General features: G+C 40.9%; 2 protein-coding genes across 3 annotated transcripts in view; one reads left to right on the forward strand and one right to left on the reverse strand.

Moving 5' to 3' along the window:
- Window positions 1-2,151: 2,151 nt before the first annotated feature.
- Window positions 2,152-23,408, forward strand: part of LOC122769601 (extracellular calcium-sensing receptor-like) — a 58,412-nt gene continuing 37,155 nt past the window's right edge. The window contains exons 1-2 of the mRNA XM_044026263.1: window positions 2,152-2,426; window positions 11,945-11,953. Coding sequence (XP_043882198.1) covers window positions 2,189-2,426; window positions 11,945-11,953 — 247 coding nt within the window. The 5' untranslated portion in view covers window positions 2,152-2,188. The remainder of the gene's footprint in view (window positions 2,427-11,944; window positions 11,954-23,408) is intronic.
- On the reverse strand, window positions 4,276-22,063 carry LOC122769592 (melanoma receptor tyrosine-protein kinase-like). 2 transcript variants are annotated; one of them, XM_044026250.1, is made up of 27 exons: window positions 21,822-22,063; window positions 14,799-14,950; window positions 14,515-14,722; window positions 13,746-13,874; window positions 13,603-13,671; window positions 13,361-13,479; window positions 13,119-13,260; window positions 12,863-12,976; window positions 12,303-12,429; window positions 12,108-12,181; window positions 11,849-11,939; window positions 11,574-11,773; window positions 11,365-11,497; window positions 11,059-11,149; window positions 9,614-9,771; window positions 8,896-8,928; window positions 8,665-8,809; window positions 8,465-8,587; window positions 8,290-8,388; window positions 8,030-8,215; window positions 7,470-7,625; window positions 7,281-7,356; window positions 6,566-6,712; window positions 6,399-6,496; window positions 6,094-6,237; window positions 5,934-6,012; window positions 4,276-5,855 (listed from the first exon to the last, which is right to left on the reverse strand). In XM_044026250.1, the coding sequence occupies exons 1-27, from the start codon at window positions 21,937-21,939 to the stop codon at window positions 5,527-5,529; spliced, it is 3,540 nt and encodes a 1,179-aa protein (XP_043882185.1). In that variant the 5' UTR covers window positions 21,940-22,063; the 3' UTR covers window positions 4,276-5,526. The 2 variants fall into 2 exon arrangements, with proteins under 2 accessions (XP_043882185.1, XP_043882175.1); XM_044026240.1 differs by having other exon boundaries at window positions 6,399-6,712.

Below are 23,408 nucleotides of genomic sequence, written 5' to 3' on the forward strand. Positions count from 1 at the left end.
AACATAAGTTTCTCTTCAGTCTCATATAAACATAACATTTCACTTCTGTTGATATTAAGTTTAAAAAATTCACCAGTTGTACGTAATGCACTTTGTATTTGCCCTTTATCCCTTAGAAACAAGACTGTATCATCGGCTAGCTGTGTCATTTTTATCTCTCTGATAAAGATGGTCAAACTATGAATATCGGGCCTATGTGAGATATTTAACAACAAAACAAAACAGCCACAATCAAAAAGAAAAAACAAGAAATAGGACATCCTTGGCGTACACCTCTTGAAATTGGAAACCTTTTGGAAATGCTGGGATATAAAATGACAGAGCTGTTTATATCTTTATAAAACATTATAATATTATTAATAAAATCATCCCCAAAACCAAAAATGTGCAGGGCCTGTATCATGAAAGAATGTTCAATTGAATCAAATGCCTTATAAAAGTTGAGGAATACAAGCAGTGCATCTGACTTTATGTGGTTCAAATAGTCAATTAAATCTAATACTAACCTGACATTAGAGCTAATGTGACGTTTGGCCATAAAACCATTTTGGTTTTCGTTTATTATCTCTTCTAGATCTTTCTTCAAACGTTTAGCATAAACCTGTGAGATAATTTTATAGTCTATATTTAAAAGAGAAATGGGCCTCCAATTTTCAATTATTAAACCATTTTTTTCTGGTTTAGAAATAAGGGTTATCAGACCTTGTGTTCATGGTTGTCGTCATCTCCTTTCTATCAGTACATTCTTTAAACATGAGCAGTAGATGGTCCTTAATTAAATCCCAAAAGCATAAATAAAATTCTACTGAGAGACCATCACTTCCGGGTGATTTTCTTAAATTCATTGAGTGTATCGCTTCAGTCATTTCTGAGGATCAGAGCTCTCTGTCACAGCTGTCTCAGAAAGTTCCAGAAATCAGATGAGTAAACTTTTTATATGCTCCATAAATGCACTGCCCTTTAAGTGATTCAATTCAGGTGTATATAATTTGCTATAAAAGGAGGTGACATAACTTGCAATATTATTGTGGTCTGTACTAATGATACCATTTACTGTATATTTAGGGATGTAATATTATTTATTTTCCTAATTCGCTTTTCTAAACCAAAACAATAACTAGTATTTCTTTCCCCTCCCTCTAACCACTTAGCCCTGGACCTTATGAAGGCACCTTTGGCCAAATTGATAAACATTCTGTCAAGCTCTTCACTAAGATTCTTAAGAAATTTTAATTCATCCTCAGATAAATCGCGCCTAGATATTAATTTGTGCAACTGGCTCATTAAAAGATCTTCTTTGCTAGTACGTATTTGTTTTATTTGCTTGCTACGCTGTATTGCAACTTCTCTAACTTTAAATTTAAATAATTCCCATTTTTGTATTGGACTCATATCTTTTTCACTAAAAATGTCTTTTGCAAGCAATTCTACACTTTTTAAAAAAAATGTTTGTCTTCCAATATATTATTATTTCATTTCCAGTAGCCTCCTCTCTTCTCAGTGGCAGACTGGGACAATAATTCAGGCCCTTCTCATGCAGACCACCATACCTCTAGTTGTGTATTCTAACCCTATTTGATAGTTAGAAAGTTAGAAATAAATTTGTGTAATTATTTGTCTCAATGGTCACCATAGATACACACACACTTCTCTGTGTATACATATATACAGTGGTATGCAAAAGTTTGGGCACCCCTGTAAAATTTCATGATTTTCCTTTATAAATCATTGGTTGTTTGGATAAGAAATGTCAGTTAAATATATCATATAGGAGACAAACACAGTGATATTTAAGAAGTGAAATGAAGTTTATATGATTTACAGAAAGTGTGCAAGAATTTAAACAAAATTAATGCATAAATCTAGGCACCCTTGTCATTTAATTGATTTCAATATCTTTAGCACTAATTATTGGAACTCAAAATTGGTTTGGTAACCTCAGTGAACCTTGACCTCCATACACAGGTGAATCCAATCATGAGAAAGGGTATTTAAGGAGTCCAATTGTAAGTGTTTCTCCTCTTTGCATCTTCTCTGAAGAGAGTGGCAACATATGAGCCTCAAAACAACTCTCAAATTACCTGAAAACAACAACATGGTTTCCAAGTTGGGTTGCGCAGTGTCCATCATGCTGTGGGGCTGTGTGGCCAGTGCAGGGACTGGGAATCTTGTTAAAGTTGAGGGTCACATGGATTCCCCTCAATATCACCAGATTCTGGAGAACAATGTCCAGGAATCAGTGACAAAGTTGAAGTTGCGCCGGGGCTGGATCTTTCAACAAGACAACGACCCTAAACACTGCTCAAAATCTACAAAGGCATTCATGCAGAGGAACAAATACAACGTTCTGGAATGGCCATCTCAGTCCCCAGACCTGAATATTATTGAAAATTTGTGGTGTGATTTAAAGCGGGCTGTCCATGCTCGTAAACCATCAAACCTGACTGAACTGAAGATGTTTTGTAAAGAAGAATGGTCCAAAATACCTTTCGCCAGAATCCAGACTCTAATTGGAAGCTTTAGGAAGCATTTAGTGGCTGTTATTTCTGCAAAAGGAGGGTGCACAAAATATTGAGTTAATTTTTCTTTTGTGGTGCCTAAATTTATGCACATGCCTAATTTTGTTTAAATAATTCTTGCACACTTTCTGTAAATCATATAAACTTTATTTCACTTCTCAAATATCACTGTTTGTCTCCTATATGATATATTTAACTAAAATTTCTTATCCAAACAACCAATGACTTATAAATGAAAATCATGAAAATTTACAGGGGTGCCCAAACTTTTGCTTTTAGTCCACTCAGTCTGGTGACTGTTCAAGTCAGGCCAGTCCGCCACTGACGGAGCACAAGAATGAGTAACATCTGAAACGAACTGTAGTCCATGTGATGACAGTTACCATACATCAATTCTAGACTGTAAGCTTCTGCTAGAATTGTATTGTAATTGGAGCCAGCTGATTTCACTTGATGGAACCACTTGGAGCTAGATTGGGAAGTGGAGCTTAGTCAAGCTTCAAGCTTACGGCTAAGTCTGGCAATTCATAGCTACGTTGATGGAATACCCCCCTGGTCCAAACCAGAATAAACAACAAGATCTGTTAATAGGACTGGTGTTTTTGTTGAGGTCATGTGACTCTACTTCCTGTTTGTTGTTCACGTTTCCTGCTGTTTGCTCGCGTTTGTGTGAAAGTAAATAAAGACAGATCATTGTCTCCCTGTCATCAATCAATAATCAATAAACAGGTTAGCTCACATTTAATAACATTTATAGTGAAAAAAAACATTCAGTGCGACGACATTTTATTTCAATACTTTCAAATTTATTTTCTCTAATAATTTCATCGCATTTCATTTACCTCACTGTGTTATTTTCATGTTATGTCAAACATTTTCCCTGAGATTTCTGAATTTCGGAGGTTAAGGACTGCGACTCCGACATAGGATTTCCAAGATGGCCGCCCTCGATACATACACTGCGACTTTCACCGATGATTTCACTTCTGTCTTGATTTCAATCTGTTGTACACGTCATACTTTTCCATTTTTATTTGTAGATGTAACCCACCCTTAGTGAGGATTACTGTATTTGTGTTGATGAAGTAGTTAATTAATTCAATTTAAACTGCTATCAGGCACCATTATATTATTTTTCACTGTCTTGTTATGATTTCCAACAATTACAGCAGTTTCGGGCAGTTTACGGTCAAGTCCACCAGGTGGTTTCTGGGATACGCTTGTTATATTTCTTTTTTCTTTCCGATCCGACTGTTGAAGGAGAAGGACGTCATAAGTCAGCTCCTTATGAGTGGAAATATTTCAGTGGACTTTTTATGGTGGTGTCTGACACTCATTGTATATTCACATTAGGAGAAGGACGTCACATAGCGCGGCTGGTGTGTGTGTGTGCGCGTCGAGAGAGAGCGAGCGAGCGAGCGAGGAAAAGCGCCGTACCTGAGCGAAGAGGGACGGAGTCACCCTGCAAGGAGGGGAAGAAGATTGTGGTCAAGCTACAGGCGGGAATCTGGACTTCAGGCCTGGGTTCTGGATGAACGTCGGTTGCTCAGCCAGTAAGATTTTTCCTACACCAAGGATTTCCACGGAGTTCAAAATATTTTTTTTTAACTCAACGTTAACTGCACTAATAAATTAGTGGGCAGAGTATTTTTTTTTATTACTATCATTTCTGTTGGGGAAGTTTTATACAAGTTGCCAACTGTGTTTTTTTTTCTCTTTATTTTTCTTTAATCTATGTATCTATATATATTTTTTACAAATAATAATTTTGATATCAAAAAGACAATACAATTGTGTGAGTTTCTTTGTGTGAAGTCAATCATTCTCCATAGTCAAAGAGATATCAGTTATGTAGTTCACTCAATTCATAACTGTGTCCTCTTTAAGAAAATCTTGAACCAGGACACACATAATTATTCTTTATTTCAAGTGGTGATCCCAGACCCTTAGTTTTTTGTTTTTTTTGTTTTAACATATTTACATGGAAGTATTACGGGTTAAAGTATAACCCGGTTACATAAACATGTTGCTACGATGATCTCGTGAGTGAAATATCACGTTATCGACTGCTATCACTAACAATGGCTCCTTTGATTTTTTTTCTGACTTCTTGACCGGAACGTGTGAACTCAGGATGACGTTGTTGACGTGACGTTGTTCCCATTTCTGACTTCCGATGTAAACTGAACGCAGCATAAATATCGCATTCAGTCGAATTCTTAAAAAAAAAAATAATAATAATTTGCTACAAACATAATAACGAGGTAACAATTTTTGCAACTTTATTTTGCAATTATTGATTTTAAATTGAATATGGAAAAACAAATGATCCTGGATTAATAATCCAAGGTTTGGCTCAAAATCCTGAAAAAACAAACAAATTATTTCAAGTCATGTGACGACAGTTTGTTCATTGCTCTTCCTGAAACTGTCCAGCAGGAGGCGCTGTATGTAAGTACTCCGTACAGTTTCCCAGAACTTGCAGTCAACATTGGAGTGAAACTTCTCCTACACATTGACCCAGGCTCCACCCCACCCCCCCGCTCTGGGTTTTCTGGACGATCTCCTTCTGCAATCTTTGTACATGAACAGAAAAGTCCAGAGAACGTTATCGAATGCAGTTTGTGACTAGCTAGTATCTTAAATTTATATCCCTACAGGAAAAAGCTAGCTTAGAGTCATCATAAACGTTAAATGTTTGTGTAACACTTTGCGTTAAATGTTAATTTTCTTGTTATAGATGCCAAACGGAAAATCAAAGAACTTTTTTATAGGACTGAGAAAGAACTGCAGAAGCTCACACCTCCAGCATGGGGCATCACTGTGCTCATAATACAAGGTTTCTTTGACATAATTATTAAATGCTACATTTACATTTTTAAATACTGTTCATTTCCATTGGTCTTTGGTTTTCGTACAAATACTGACGCGACTTGACAAACGCAGAGATCAAGTTCGTCTGCATCCTGATGCACAGGTGAGCTTCTCTGTCTGAATCTGCTGCCCTCTAGCAGACAGGAGTGTGCAGTGCAGCACCCTGAGCCAGATACTCCAGGTTTTCCGCTGCTGGAAGGAACTTGCCGTTACCAGTAAAGGAAGTGGTTGCCGTGGCGTTGCCCAGAGGCAGGAAGTCCGCCTGGTAGTCCGGGTTGTCCAGGCTGTCGCCGGCCACCATGGGCAGGAAGTTCTGCATGGTGTTCAGGTATTCTGGTCTGGGATCCCGCTGTGACAGAGGGAGCGAGGCAGCGCCCCAACCTGGGCTCAAGTCCTCATAGTTGAGGTTGTGGACCTCAGAAAGTCTGCTGTTGGTCTCACCCATGCTCTGGTTCATGTACTCTAAAGAAAGAAAGACGTGAGCTAATCATTGATTTTCTCTGAGCTTAGTGATGCTTTGTGATTAGTCTGCATTTGTACCGTGATCAGTGATGTCGTCTTTCTCCAGTGAGTTGTGAGTGGGATCGGTGATGTATCTCACAGCGACCACTCCACCGCTCTGATCCAAACACAGAAACACATCCATCATCTGCAAAAACACTCACTCAGCAACTCTTTAAGTGGATCTGTGGCTCTGTACCGTGGAGTCGCAGGGTTGGTCGTCATGGTTACCCATTCCTTTGTAAGGTAGCAGGTACTCTTCTGCGTCGACCATGTCCTCAGTGTCGTCGGCACTCAGCAGTCGAGAGTAAAACCTGCTGTCCGATGGACTGGGCAGGTCGCCCTGGGAAACCAGTCAGGAAGCGTCAGTAACGTGGTCTGAGACTAAAACCCTGACTCATGACTGACCCAGGATCCACGAATAAAAACCCTGACCCAGAACCAACGAGAAAAACCTGACCCAGAACCAACAAGGAAAAAACCCAGAGCCAGTGAGAACTTCACCTGTATGACCAGGTATCTGGACGGGTCTCTGGCCATTTTTGAAAACTCCACTGCCAGCTCTCTGAACCTTGGACGACTGGACGGTTCAATCATCCAACCTGAGAACGACAGAAGGTCAAAGTCTTCATCATCATCTTCATCATCATTGTCATCGTCAGGATACTCACACTTGACCATCATCATGTAGACGTCGATGGTGCAGATCGGTGGTTGAGGAAGTCGTTCTCCTCGTTCCAGCACCGACGAGATCTCACTGGCCGGAATCCCGTCGTACGGCTTTGAGCCAAAGGTCATGACCTCCCACACGGTCACACCTGCCGCAAACCCAGGAACATGGATTTCTTTTTCAGATTAAACCCAGGAACATGAATTTTTTTTCAGATTAAACCCAGGAACATGAATTTTCTTTCAGATTAAACCCAGGAACATGGATTTTTTCAGATTAAACCCAGGCACATGGATTTTTTTCAGATTAAACCCAGGCACATGGATTTTTTTTCAGATTAAACCCAGGAACATGGATTTTTTTCAGATTAAACCCAGGCACATGGATTTCTTTTCAGATTAAACCCTGAACATGGATTTTTCAGATTAAACCCAGGCACATGGATCTTTTTTTCAGATTAAACCCAGGCACATGGATTTTTTCAGATTAAACACATGGATTTTTTTTCAGATTAAACCCAGGCACATGGATTTTTTTTCAGATTAAACCCAGGCACATGGATTTTGTTTTTCTTTTTTCAGATTAAACCCAGGGACATTTATTTTTCCTCAATCAAATTTCATATTCCCACCTTAAATTCTGGACCACAGATTTTTAAATTCAGGATTAAACCTAGAGTAAAAACCTGGATTAATCCAAGGACATGTTTGACTGACCATAGCTCCACACGTCGCTCTGATGTGTGTATGTCCACTGCAGGATGGACTCTAACGCCATCCACTTGATAGGAACCTACAGGAAGCCCAGGGATTAAGAGATTACAGCGCTTGATTGGACGAAATCATGTGTCTTTAAAGTTCTTCTTCTGCTGAGATTTAACTGCTCTCACACACACACACACTCACCTTCCCTCCGTCAGCATGGTACTCCTTCTCGTCAGATGTCAGCAGTTTGGCGAGACCGAAGTCTGTGATCTTGACGTGATTTGGAGTTTTCACCAGGACGTTTCTCGCCGCCAGATCACGATGAACCAGGTGACGATCCTCCAGGTAACTCATCCCCTACACACACACACACACACTGCTGTGGTCAGGATAAGTTTCTATGAGCTGCAGACACAGATTAATCCTCAGGTGGAGACAGGGAGAGGTCATTAAATCATTTAGTTTAGTTTCTGAAGTCAGAGACAGTTGATCCACCGCTGCCTCCATCACCAAGTTCTAATTTTCTTAGTTTGTCACTTCAGTGTTAGAAATCCAACGTTCAGATTGAACTCAGTGACACAAAGTGACCACACGAGGCAACAGAGGACCAGCAGCTCCTGTGTCCCCGCCAGCTAAAATCACTCATTTTCTGTATGAGCTTTGCTGTGGGAGAGTGAGTGGTTTATAAACTTCAGTTTGAGATAAAGACGTGATCATGTGACGAAGATATCGTAGACTTAAACATGTTCACCTGGACTCACCTTGGCAATCTGGACGCACCAGTTGAGCAGCCACTGCGCTCCCACCTGCTCCCTGTGATATCGGACGTAGTCCAACAAGCAGCCGTACGGCATCAGCTGCGTCACCAGCTGCACCGACGACGTCAGGCAGATTCCCAGCAGACGACACACGTGAGGGTGATCTACGCTCGCCATGACTAATGCCTCCTGGACACACACACGGGTGTTAGCGTGGGGAGGAGGAGCTCAGAACTGAAACTGAAAACACCGAAAAGACTCACGTCCAGAATTTCTTGGTTGGCTTTAGGTGACGTGGCCTCTCTGAGAACTTTGATGGCGACTGGGATCTTCACGTTCTCACCTTCAGGAGTCCACAGACCCTGGAGAACAAACATCATCATCATCATCTTCATCATCATTAGCCCTCAGGAAGTGACATCATTTGTGTGTTGTTACCTTAAAAACGGTGCCGAAGGCTCCGGAGCCGAGGACGCGAACCTTCTTAAACTCGGTCTCCTTCAGGATCCTCAGCAGAGCCTGGTTTGGAGCTTCACCGCTGGGAGTCAACGGTTCGACCAGCTGTAACACAGGGTCACTGATGATGTCATCACACGTACAGGAGCGAGGGATGGACAGAAGATAGACGTTTGTCTTACCTCTCTCTCCTGAAGGAGGCGCCGCACCGTCCTCTTCCTCCGGATCCGTTTTCTCCGCAGCAGCAGAAAAACCACCAATGACACAATGACGAGGAGGAGGAGTCCGCCAACCACACCCACCGCCCACGTGGAGTGTGTGACAGCACTGTGATGTCACAGGTAATCGTTAAAGCAAACTGACTCAATCACTTACTGTCATCATGGAAACAGAACCCCGCCCCCAAGTTTTACCCTGTACATCCAGAGAGTCCAGGACCAGAACACCTGCAGACACACACACACACACGTGTTGTTAGCATGTTGTTAATGTGTTGTTGGGGTGTTAGTGTGTTGTTGGCATGCTGTTAATGTGTGGTTAGAGTGTTGTTAGCATGTTATTAATGTGTTGTTGGGGTGGTAGCGGGTTGTTGGCATGTTGTTAATGTGTTGTTGGCATGTTGTTAACGTGTTAATGTATTGTTAACGAGTGTGTTGTTGGCATGTTGTAAAGTAGTTGTTAGCGTGTTTTTGGGGTATTAGCACATTGTTAGCGTGTTGTGGGCGAGTTGTTAGCGTGTTGTTGGCATTTTGTTAACAAGGTGTTAGCGTGTTGTTGGCATGTTGTAAACGATTTGTTGGTGTGTTAGCATGTTGTTAACATGTTGTTGGAGTGTTCACACGTTAACATGTTTTTGGGGAGTTAGCGTGTTGTTGGGATGTTGTTAATATGTTGTTGGGGTGTTAACATGTTGTTGGGGTGTTAAGGTGTTGTTGGGATGTTGTTGGGGTGTTCGCGTGTTGTGGGCATGTTGTTAACGTGTTGTTAGCATGTTGTTGCTGTGTTGTTAACGAGTTGTTAGCGTGTTGTGGGCATGTTATTAACGAGTTGTTAGCGTGTTGTTGCTGTGTTGTTAAGGAGTTGTTAACGTGTTTAGGGCGTGTTGTGTGTTGCAGTGCACGTGTGTCTCACCCCTCAGTGCAGTTCTGATGACACGGCTGACACTGACCCCTGTTGTCTGGATATTTCCAGATCAGTGTGTGTTCATCTCCTGGGACGCCGCGTGGACAGTGAGGGACGCAGTGAGGGCCGTCCATGACGTGAGTGCACTGAGAACAGTGGTCTGGACCCTGAAGGTCAGAGACGGAAATGATTTTCATTATTTATAAATTATTCTTTCTTTTATTCCTTTGTTTATATTTAAAGGGGCCATAGCCCGGAGGTGCCCATTAACACTGAGTTTTTGTGTGTATCTGTGCCATCACCTCATCTATGAAGCCCTAAAAGTCCCTAACAATCAGTTCAGCCACTGCTGAGAGTGCAGGGTTTGATTGTTTTCCTGAGCTCTACGAAGTGGAAATGCACTTCCGTTGACAAATAACGTCACTGGCGAATTTCACCATTCCTCTAAACAGCAGCGCCTCCTAGTCCGGGCACTAGAGTCCAGGCACATCCAGTGACATACTTTTAACCATAGAAGAAGAAGAACTACTCTTGTTGTGGCTGCTGAGTGTATCGGTTATATGGAGCCCCGGACATGACATGGTAAAAAAAAAATTAAAATTGTGCCCCCACAATAGCTATAACATGCACACAAAATACTATTTCGTGGCCACGAAATAAGTATAACGTGCGCACGTTATACTTATTTAACGTGTGCGTGTGGTTGTATTCTGTTGGTGCTATGGACCGCTCACTTGGTGTGTCCTTAATAAAGTTTGAATTAAATTTAATTTAATTTAATTTAATTAATAAAGTTTGAATGGAATTGAATTGAATTGAATTGAATTGAATTGAATTGAATTGAATTGAATTGAATTGAATTGAAATGAACTGAACTGAACTGAACTGAATTGAATTGTTTCGTGGCCATGAAGTAGGTATAATGTGCGCATAAAATACTAATTAATAATATCATCATCCTAGACAGTTTGGTAAGCAAATCGAGCGCACCTCCTCTAAAATCAAAGGTAGAGGAAAAAGAAAAGCCGGTCATTGCTAGGAACCATTAGTACCGAGAGACATTTAAACAGAATATTGAGAGGCAGGTTTCTTTATCGGTGCAGGTACGACAATAACAACACAACACCGATCGATTTGCTTACCCAGGTGTCCAGGAATGATAATATTATTAATCAATATTTCGTGCCTACTTTATATATTATATATTATACACGAAATAAGTATAATGTGTGCACGTTATACTTATTTCGTGGCCACAAAGTAGTATTTTGTGCACACATTATAGCTATTTCATGGGCACAATTTATTTTTTGTAAGTACACCTCCATATCTCACATATAAGTGAGCTAGGACCATGCGATGGCCTCTTTAAATCTACTGTGGAAATGAATCAGAGAGCTGTGACGTTATCATCAGTGTGAGCATTAGCATAAGTAAATAGCGACAGCACTGACTGGACCGTGGCAGGTCGGTTCTCCCGTCTTCAGCAGACACTCTGGGTGACACTCAACACAGCTACGGTTCACCTCCACCTCTCTGGGGGCGCTGTAGAGCAGAGACAAGTTAGATCATATAGTACATATACTTATAAAACAAGTATTTATATGTGTAGTAGTACATATATAGAACAGTCATAAATCTGGTTATACGTCGATCAGCTCCCATGATTCCACACAACTGTTCTGAAGGAGACGCCCCCTGGTGGCAGCATGTTGCCTGTTAAGTATCTGAAAGTGTTTTTTCAGGTGTGCGTCTCTCACCCCTGCAGCAGGTTGCAGGAGGAGACACAGTGCCCCCTGCGGTCAAAGTGTTGACAGGACACACACATGTTTGGACCTGGACCCCAGCAGCCAGCGTGCGTGCACTCGTCGTCGCAGGTTTGATTTTGTTTTTCTGGAAACAGAGACAACTAATTTTCTAACGCGTCCTCTTACACCCGTTTCCATGGCGACAAACATCAGAGACTCACCACAGACGTCAGGAGGCGCATTGTTGCCCATGTTGGTGATTTGGTCAGTGGATCTGAAGAGAGGGGTCCACTGGTCTGCTCTGGTGTAGCAGAGACGGATGTTGTTCCGCAGCATCACTCTTCCAGCACTCACTTCCTTCAGTGAGTGAAGGCCGAGCCAACGCAGGCCGTGAGCTTGAACCACCGCCAGACTGTACTCACTGTAAGAGACCAACGCGACATCAGACAGTGACACCTGGTGGACGTCTAATGTCTGACAACTTCATGAGACTCACCGGCGTGTCGTTCTCCCTCTGATGATCTCCAGGTTCTCGAATACAGAAAGAGACGTCAGGTTCTCCGGCCACGCCTGGATCAGCAGGTAACCTGAGGTCACACAGGTCAGAGGTCAGGTTCGTACACTTGGTACATTTACATGTTTGCATGACGTTAAAAATCTAATTAAATGATAGTCGTGGTTCGTGTTAATTTGCAGAAAATGTTTGATGTTCAGTTAACCTTTGTAGAAGTGAAATATAGAGACCTTCGACCTACCAGTGATCTCCTTCACAGTTCTGAAATACTCCAGTTTAGCAGGGTCCATGGGTGGGATCTTATAGTGCCCGTCCCTGCAACAGCCAATCAGAACAAGCTTCAAAAATATCAGTTTCATTAGATCATTCTGATCACATTAGGTAAAACTGTCATGTGTCATGTTGTGTCATGTTCGTGTTTTGTTGTTATTCTGACCCGGAAAACGATGTTGGGATGATTGAAATGTCTCCGTTGATTTTCGTACAGTTCCTGAAGGACTCGATGTTGGAGGCGTTCACTGCCATGCTGTTAGTCAGAGTGCCGACTCCAATGCCGTCACAGGCTGGAAGAAGAACCACATTCCATCAGGACTCTCTCTCTCCAAATAATGTCCACAGAACTGGCTCAGAGTATGTTCATATATAAGAACACATTAGGAGACACGTTCACAACAGCAAGAGGGATCTTTGGAAAATCCAAGCAAGTGGATGGAACGTCCCTGCTTCTCCTACTGCCTTCTCACTATCTCCTGTCCGTACAATCTCCTGATGATCTCCTGAAAATCGCCTGACGATCTCCTGAAAATCGCCTGACGATCTCCTGACGATCACCTGGCGATCTACAGACAATCACCTGACAATCTCCTGACTATCGCCTGACAATCTCCTGGCAATCTACAGACAATCATCTGACGATCTCCTGACGATCTCTGGACAATGTTAAAGACAATTCTCTGGAGATTGTCCGGAGTTGAGTGCAGTCTGAAAGCCGTCTACCTTTGGGACATGGTCCGTCACACGTCTTACAGCGCTGGACTCCGTTCTCCTCAGCCTCGTACATTCCGGTACCACAGGTTCTTACACAGGAACCGTCCGTCACCACGTAGTTATCTGCACACAAAGAAAACAGGGATCTTCACAGAGAGGTTTAAGGTATGTGGCTGTAATGACCACAGCCTCCAGCAGGTGGAGCTGATGTGATGCTGATGCATTTTTTTTATTAATATGTTTGTAACTCATTTTGGAATCATACGTGGACAGGCAGCAACACAGGTCGCCCCAAACATGAACTTGGCGCTGGGGTTTTTCTCCACCTGGTGAGTTTTGTGGTTGTAGAAGGATGGAGGAGGACACTGGTTTGTACACGTTCCGTCATCATTAAACTCCCTGCAGGCCTGAAGAGGGCAACACCACACACAATTATTTATTTCACTAAAGATAGACCAGAGGATAGACCGCTAAGAACAGACCACTGATTATAATATGAGGAGATACCAGACAGTCGGTGGCTTGTGGTCCCGTGCAGCCGGCAGCACAGTGTTCGTTACAGCAGTCATTCGGTTTCGGACCTTGACACCTTCGGCTGCACTGTTTGGCACACAGTAGTTTAGTGACTGAGAGAGGGAGAGAGAGAGACAGACAGAGAGAGAGACAGGGAGAGAGAAAGTGAGAGAATTTTTAACTCTGTAGAATTCAAAATAAAAATGAGTAAAGAAAGAAAAAATAATGATGTTTACATCTCTGACAGTGTTCTGGACCAGCTGCCCAACATGAACCGTTAACACACCTGGGGTCACACTTCTCACCTACACACACACACACACACGTTTATTAAACATCATATCAATGTAAAGATCACAGTTGTTGTTATTCTTCATACATTTCTGGATGGACGTGTCCTTGAAAACCAGGCGGGGGTTGATGTCGTCCAGAATGTCCCACCATTGGATGGTGTCAGTGTTACACAGCAGGGGATTGTGGGTAATTTTCACACCTCCTTTCAGAATCTCTGCAAGGAGAAGATCAAGTCACATGATTTTGGATAAAAGCATCTGCTAAATGACATGTAATGTAATGATTCAAATAGTCATTAAAAAAAACGATTCTCCGGCAGCGATCATGATGACATTACAGGTCGCAGGTGGAGTTCGTGCACACTGTGATGTGTTCATGACATGTGTTTGGCGTGTTTTCCTTTCTTCTATACGCTGTTTGACCATGGTGTGTATTTGTACTTGTTTTGGAAGTGTGTTTTGGTGTCCGTGTGTTAGCATGTTTTGGTGTCTGTGTGTTAGCGTGTTTTGGTGTCTGTGTGTTGTTAGCGTGTGCTGGTTTCGTGTTTTGGTGTCTGTGTGTTGTTAGCGTGTGCTGGTAGTGTGTTTTGGTGCCTGTGTGTTGTTAACGTGTGCTGGTTGTGTGTTTTGGTGTCTGTGTGTTGTTAGCATGTTTTGGTGTCTGTGTGTTGTTAGTGTGTGCTGGTACCGTGTTTGTGTCTTCTTAGCGTGTTTTGGTGTGCATGTGTTGTTAGCATGTTTTGGTGTGCATGTGTTGTTAGCGTGTTTTGTGTGCGTGTGTTGTTAGCATGTATTGTTGTGCGTAAATTGTTAGTGTGTTTTGGTGTGCATGTGTTGTTAGTGTGTCCGTGGTACCGGTCAGGCTGCTGAGCTGCAGCTGCCTCAGGCCACTGGTGTAGTTGTTGGTGATAGACGAGTGGTTCTTCATGTAGTTGGACATCACCAGCAGAGAGAACTGACCCTCGTACAGGTTCTGACCTCGGATCAGCCTCAGATTGACCAGAGGGATGGTGGCCACCTCGTTCATGGCGATCAGGACGTAACCACTCACTTCCTGGATGGACTGAAGAGAGAAAAACCATCATGAACAGTTTCAATTAAAGACCAGTTCTGCTTGTGACTCCGGTTCAGAGACGGACCTGCAGGAATGTCAGGTCCATGTGCTCCTGCGTGTATGTAATCTCCAGGTTCTCCAGGACCATGGTGCAGTTACCATACACCTTCACCATGTTGCTATAGTGATTTTCACGAGTGCCCAACAGCGTCAGCTGGTTACTCATCCCCTGACACACTGAAACACAAGAGAAGAATAAGAATCTGTCAGGAGAAGTTCTCAGGTACTGAGGAGAACACACCTCCTGACCCTGAGGAGGAGCAGGTTGTCACGGTGACGTGAGGTCAGAAACAAGCAGGGAGGAAGTGGCGGCAACTGTGAAAATGCCTGCAGCTGTTTGTCACCTGTCCTGCAGGTTCTTCTCCTCAGCTGATGACGGCAACTATACTGTGTTTCATTCTTTTGAATTCCATTTTATTTATTGTTTATAGTTGTTTAGTATATACTGTATATATACATATATATATATACACATTATATATACACATATACACAGAGAGAGAGATTGTATCCGTAGATAAACATTGTTGTTTCAGCTGCTCTCTGCTCCGCTCTGATTGGCTGTTGCTTCACTCTGGAGGCAGCTCATTGGTTGGACCCTTGAGGAGACGCATCCACATGTGGACAAACACACACACACACATTTGGACCTGTCTCTCTTTAGTCTCCTCCCACTCACTCCTCCCTGTGGTCTCCTCCTACCTTCCTTCCTTCCTCTGTCCTTTTCTGTCAACACCATCATCATTCTGTTGTTTTCCTTCATTCCACACACACATACACACGCACACACACACACACACTCCTGTTTGTACAGAAACAGGTCTGATCTGTGTTTCTTGGACGTCGTGCTCTGTACGACACAGTGAACATGAAAAGATTTCCTGTGTGTGTGTGAAATCTCGGCGTGAGTGATGACAGTGAAGCGTTGGCTGAGTCGTGACAAAGGACGAGCACAGACACGTTTCTGCTTCAACACAAACTGATCAATAATTATCATTGATCCTACTGAGTCAGCACTTTTTATACCGAGTCATGAACTGAAGCCAGTGAGTGTTTATAAAAACATGTTTGAGTTTGAGACAATGTTTCTGTCTCTTATCTGTGACGACCTTTATTCAAGGTTACACGCACACACAAACACACACTCTCAAATATTGTTTTAACGACTAAGAGTCAAGTTCAAATGTTCAGATATTCAGACGTTTCAGTTGCAGCGCTCCCTGGAGTTCATTCAAAAATTAATATCATGAAATGTAATAAAATAGATGAGCTTGTTAGTTAACTAATTAACCAGTGAATAAAGTGCTGAGTCGCTCACTCATTTTAACTTTGACTGATGATTTTCAAGGTAAATGTAACGTATAGGTGTTAGCTTTTTTGTACCGCTAACTTGTTCTTATATGGTTCTAAAGTAAATATGCCAGCTAGCTAACAGCTAACTGTTTGTGTTTATTTCCTCAGGTTTGTAAATAAACTCATTGACGACACGTCGTACACATGAGGCAAATTCATCTACAACTAAGCTCTGTCCACAAACAAGTGAGCAACCAATCACAGTAAGTATACACTTCTGCCAGCTTGCTATTTACCTAAATGATGCTAATATTTCAAGCAACTTCTTAACATCGTTAGCGCAGGAGGTCATCACCTGACAGTGACTCACACTGGATCATGTGACCTGGTTCTGATGCTGAACAATCTGTTTTATCAACATGGACAAGCTAATGTTTGTTAGCATGTGAGGAAGCTTCGCTAAGTGTTCGTAAATACATGCTAGACCATGCTAATCACGTCAGCTTCATGCTAACAGCATTTACCAGCTACTCTCTCACACATTCACACACGTGCACACATGTGCTCACACACACACATGCACACACGCACCCATTCTCACACACACACACAAAATTTCACTAACTTGTTTTTACATCAACATCACGCAGCTTTTAAACTAAACCATAAACAATCACAAATATTGATTCATAAAAGCTGGAGTTTAAAAGTGTTTTACAATCAATAGTTTTAGAGTTTGACCTTCAGTGACCTTCAGTGACCCTTCCTCAGGCTCCATCACTGAAGCTGAGTTTAAGTGTTTTTATTGATGTTCAGAACAAAACCACTCAACTGACATTTAAACTGTTACAGAGACAAACACAGGACATGTGAACATGTGACGTGTCCATGTACAGGACATGTGGACATGTGACATGTTCATGTACGAGACATGTGGACATGTTCATGTACGAGACATGTGGACATGTGACGTGTTATTTCTATACTAACTTCAGTTATCACTACACTAAGTTCATTTTCAGCTAACTTTTTGTGATTTAGCTAACATTTTGTTTTTGTTTTTAGCTATCTTTAAACTATCCTTTAGCTATTTTTAAGCTTACTTTGAGCTGACTGTAAGCTAACTTGAAACTATATTTTATCTGACCTTTAGCTATTCTTTTATCTATTTTAAGCTAACTTTAGCCAACCTTTAGCTAACTTTAAGTTGTCATTTGACCAACTTTGAGCTATGTTCTTAGTTAACTTTTAGCTAATTTCCAGCTATCTTTTAAGGATCATGAGACATGTCCATGTAGAGGACACGTGTCCTTCACATGGACATGTCTTACATCACATCTAAATGAACTAAGGTGCTGCGTTCACTGACCTTTATATGTGTCGTTCATTTGAACAGTGCTGCGTTCACTATCACTGATGTGCAGATTCATGGTTTCATAGCTGCTCATTTACTTAACCTGACACTGAGCTGTCATAACAGGAAGACAACAGCCTTGATTCTCTGCAACTCACACACACACAGACACACACACGTACACACACACAGTTTCTCAGGAATGTGTTGGGTAGCTGAGAAGTCTCACTCACTCACTCACTCACTTACTCACTCAGCAGGTTTTAGTTTCACTGTGACTTTGATATTCTGGTTTAAATGTTGAGATTTTGTCACAATAAACAACATGAACACAAACATTAACAGTTTATGAACACACACACACACACAAACACACACACATTCATATCTTTAATATCAAAAATAAGATCTGAGATTCTATGAATTTACGACTTTATGCCGGAGGCTCTGCCCACTTCAGTCGTAATTAATGATAAATGAATGCATGAATGATTTGATCAGATGTTTGTTTTCATGTGTTGAGTTCACTGACACTGTTTGTGTGAGTGAGAGAGGTTTTCTATCTGAGACTATAAAGCTGAATGGAACACACCCCCAACAAACACTGTGTGTGTGTGTGGGTCCTGCCTGCAGCAGTGTGTGTGAGTTTGTGAGAGAGAGAGCAGGTCACAGCGAGACTCTGCTTGTCTCTCTCTCTCTGTCTCTGTCTCTGTCTCTGCCTCTGTCTCTCTCTCTCCCTCTCTGTCTCTCTGTCTCTCTCTGTCTCTCTCTCTCTCTCTCTCTCTTCCTAAATTCCAGAATTGCAGCATCTTGAGTCCAGGATTATCGTTAGCTTTAGCTTTAGCAGTGGGTTAAAAAAAGGAGTCACTTCTTCACTTGACTTGAACAGCTGATTTTTACTAATTTTAAATTATCTTTAACCAATCTTTAAGTTATCTTTAACCTAACTTTAAGTTACCTTTAACCTAACTTTAAGTTCTCTTTAACCTAACATTAAGTACTCGTCAGACCAGTGGCGAACCATGAGCGCTACAGCTGGGCCTTCATCTCAGCCATCATTGCAGAGAAAATAAATAATCACGGGAAAAAGGCAACAGTACGACTAATTGAAAGTGTTAAACAACTGCAATTCTTTAATTAACGATGACAACGATGTAAACAAATAGACCATAACATTAATAACATTCCCTGCAACAAGATACATTCTCAACATGAACTTCATAAAACTGGAGACCCTTTAGGCTACATAGTTGAAATTAAAATTTCCAAATCTGGAAATATAAAATGAGGTCACCCTGTGACACTGTTGACAACGAGGCTCATTTCATCACCATGGACAGCTTTATTAAATCACAACAGACCATACAGACATTGACAAATAAATTCATGAGCGTCCTCAAACTACAATACAATTTCAACTATTTTTAAAGATGAAGTTAGGTCTGATTGGATAACATGTTTCAGGACAGTAACCTATTCATTGCTGATGGGAACTTGACAGTAAACTTAACTTTAGTACATAGATGAGAGAAAATGTATATTGTATGTATTGCATTAAATTAAATACAATACATGTACAATAAAATAGAGATTTTTTAAATATATATACAACATATATATTATTTAATACTATTTTTTGGTCCAGAATTAATGTTGGGCCTTCTATGCTTTCAGAGAAGGTTCCCCACTTTAAGCTAACTTTAAGTTATCTTTAACTTAACTTTAAGTTCTTTTTAACCTAACTTTAAGTTCTCTTTAAGCTAACTTTAAGTTCTCTTTAGACTAGTTTTAAGTTCTCTTTAACCTAACTTTAGGTTCTCTTTAGACTAACCTTAAGTTATCTGTAACCTAACTTTAAGTTCTCTTTAACCTAACTTTAAGTTCTCTTTAGACTAACTTTAAGTTCTCTTTAACCTAACTTTAAGATATCTTTAACCTAACTTGAGGTTCTCTTTTGACTAACTTTAAGTTATTTTTAACCTAACTTTAAATTATCTTTAACCAAACTTTAAGTTTTCTTTACCTAACTTTAAGTTATCTTTAACCTAACTTTAAGTTGTCTTTAACCTAACTTTAAGTTATCTTTAACCTAACTTTTAAGTTCTCTTTAACCTAACTTTAAGTTCTCTTTAACCGAACTTTAAGTTCTCTTTAGACTCACTTTAAGTTCTCTTTAACCTAACTTTAAGTTCTCTTTAACCTAACTTGAAGTTCTATTTAACCTAACTTTAAGTTCACACAGGTCAAACACAGGTCAAACTCAAGTCAAACTCAAGTCAAACTCAGGTCACACACAGGTCAAAGGTGTTTCCTTTCGTTTGCATGTTACAGTGGACAGTGTGCAGGTAGTACGAGGTAGAGCGAGGTAGAGCGAGGTAGAGCCTGTATAATCCTGTCAACACTTTCTCAACTTCATTATTGACATTCTTTACATTCCGCCTCTGAAAATTTCCCATACTGCTACTGCTACTGTTACTGCTACTGCTACTGTTACTGCTACTGCTACTGTTACTGTTACTGCTACTGCTACTGTTGCTGCTACTGTTACTGTTACTGTTACTACTACTACTACTGTTACTGTTACTTTTACTGTTACTATTACTGCTACTGTTACTATTACTATTACTGTTACTGTTACTGTTACTGTTACGACTACAATGTTATGTGCGATGTGGACAATGGGCATGATGTCAGTTATATTGCTTTTTAGCTACCAATTAGCTTTCTTTTTGGCTGTTGATTAGCTAACATTTGGCTTTCTCTAGCTAACAATTAGCTACATTTTGATTACCTTTATATTTTTCTTATGTATTTGTTTCCTTATCTTGTCTTTTACTTATCTGTTGACTCCTCTAGATCAGGGATGGGCAATAATTAGTATTGAACTGAAATGCTTCAGTTCAATACCTCCAATGAAACATACACACACTGTTGTGTTTGCAGAGTGAAGGTCAAACCTCTGTGGAGTCACAACACTCACATTTCATCACATACAAAACCTTATCAAGGACCTGTGAAACCCCCTGAAGTTGCTGAAGAACATCTCTACAACCTCACAAAGATCCTCTGTGACATAAAGAGGAAACTGCAGAATCTCCTTGAGGAGCTTTTCAGCCTCTTCAGAGTCCATCAAAACCACATCAAGAGCCTCTTAAACTCAAGTGCACTAAACATTCTGAGCTCCTCAAAGCATCTGCAACGTCCTCCAGGACAAGACCGACACACTGAGGGATGAAGACCAAGTCAAGACCAAGACCAGAGCAGGGCAAACATATATAATGGACTTGGCCTACAATGCTATTGACAATCAGGAACCTTTTCAGAAAACGTTCTCCACTTCATTATAATTCTATCTTCAAGATCTGTAGACCCTCCCACAGCACACTTGGAACCTCCTCAAGAGCCTCCACAGCATCTGATAATATATTGTTAACCTCCACAAGGAGTTTTGGACCTCCTTCAGGACCAACACCACCATTCTGGGGACCCCTACAATAATGAAAAAGCTTTTTCTGGACATTAACACCTCCTGAATCTCCTCCATGACCCTGATGTCCTCCTGTAGGACATTGTGGACACAAAAAACAACAACAACAACAACATAAACAACAACAACACTGTTGTCTGTTCAAACCGAACAACAAAACAGTCACAAGAAATTCTGTCCATAATCAAATTGTTATCAAGACAAAGAGCGAGCGAGAGAGTGAGTAAGAGAGGTCAGCTGTTTTCTGTGATAACACACACAAACACAAACACGTACACACAATGTGTCATTCTTTCAGCAGAAAAACAACCTGAATCACAGGCGTTGTTTTTTTCCCATGATGCTCGGCGTCAACATCAACACTGACGTGAACAAGTAAAGGCAAAAATGCGACTTTGGACGTTTTAATATGAAGAATGAACAATTGTTTCTTTCTTTCTTTACTTTCTTTATATACAGTATATACATATGTGTGTGTTTATGTAACATATACACATATATGTGTATATATACATATATTTATATATACATATGTATTTATATATGTGTATGTATACACATATATAAATATATTTGTATATACATATATTTATTTATGTATACACATATATGTATGTATATACATATATACACTCATATACGAGTGTGTATATATAAACACACACACTCATATATATATATATAATTTCCCAGTCTCCCTCAAGCTGCATAAAGGTTAGTGTATCTAGAGTGTTTTTTATACGTTGTACTATACATGATATACATTTATATATCTCTGATACTGTTTTTGAACACTGTATAGTTTGTTTATTGTCCTTTATGTTTCTACAAATTTATTCTAAAATATATGTACATTTATTTTTACATATTTTTTTACATATAATCTTCCCCCTCTAACTCTGTCACCCTCTCACCTCTTCTGGTTGCTGGTGTAGAGGAGCAGCAGTAGTGGTGGCTGCTCAGCAGCAGCAGCAGCAGCAGCAGCAGCAGAGTGTTGGCTCCGCCTCCTCCTCGTCCAAACTCTGTCCTCATGTCTTCAACTTCTTCTTCACTTCAAATCCTGACTAATGATCCAGGTGTGGACACTTGGCTCCTCCATGAGACAATGAGAGACACTGAGAGTCACTGAGAGTCACTGAGAGACACTGAGAGTCACTGAGAGACACAGAGACGGAGAGAGAGAGAGAGAGACACACAGAGAGAGAGCGGGTGAGTGGAAGAGAACACACCTCTACTGTGTCCACACCTCTCTTTCTCTCTCACACACACACACACACACACTCACTCTCTCTCTCTCTCTCTCTTCCTCTCTCTCTCTCTCTCTCCCTCTCTCTCACACTCTCTCTCTCTCTCACACACACACACACACATGTTGGACATTCATGACTTGAGGGGACATTGCATTGACTTGCATTCATTTCCTGGAGACTTACTCTAACCTTAACCACAATTATACTGGCCTAATCCTAACCCTGACCTTCACCTTAAAATCTAGTTATTTACATTGTGGTGATTTTTGTCCCCACAAGAAAGACAATTCCCCATAATATGACCGTGTAAACAGTTTTAGGTCCCCATAACATTAGTAATACCTGCACATGCACACGTTTTAATTTATCATTATCATTTTAACACTTAAATCCACTTGTCTTTAACAAAGGGAGTGTGTGTATGTGTATGCGTGTGTGCGTGTGTGTGTGACAAAGTGCTGATGTGAGACTCAAACACTAAAGTAAATGTAACATTTAAAACTGAATTATTTACACATTTTTCTGTGTGTGTGTGTGTGAGAGAGAGAGAGATTATGTCATAACAAGAGGACACACACACACACAGACATAGACATTCTCTACATTCTTCATAACTTTATTTAAAACAGTGACCTGATGTTCAAACACAATCAAACATGTTGCTTTGTTCCTAACAGAAACTGACCTCTGACCTCTGCAGCACGACTGCTTCATCTTCATCATCATCATCATCAGGTTGGGTCTTGCAGTGTGTGTGTGTTTATGTAGCTTTGTTGACACACATTTAACACAACAAAAAAACTGATTTAATGAAAAACTTAATAAAATAAAATAAGTCTATGTTTGACCTGCGTCACATGACCGCGTCTTTATCTGCGTCACATGAACGCTTATTTATCTACGTCACATGATCGCGTCATTGTCTGCGTCACATGATCACATGTGTTTATCCTTCCCTTCTTCCTTCCTTCCTTCCTTCTTTTCTTCATTTCTTCCTTCCTTCCTTTCTTCCTTCCTTTCCTTCCTTCCTTTCTTCCTTTCCTTTCATTTTCTTCCCACCTTCCTTCCATCCTTCCATTCCTTCCTTTCCTTTCTTCCTTCCCGTCTTCCTTTCTTCCTTTCTTCCATCCTTCCTTCATTACTTTCTTCCATTTCTTCCTTCCTTTCCTTCCTTTCCTTCCTTCCCACCTTCCTTTCCTTCCCTCCTTCACTTTTTCTCGTGGTTGTTTTTTCACATCAGTGTTTATAGGG

Source organism: Solea senegalensis, linkage group LG1 (assembly GCF_019176455.1).
Source record: "Solea senegalensis isolate Sse05_10M linkage group LG1, IFAPA_SoseM_1, whole genome shotgun sequence".
Taxonomy (NCBI): domain Eukaryota; kingdom Metazoa; phylum Chordata; class Actinopteri; order Pleuronectiformes; family Soleidae; genus Solea; species Solea senegalensis.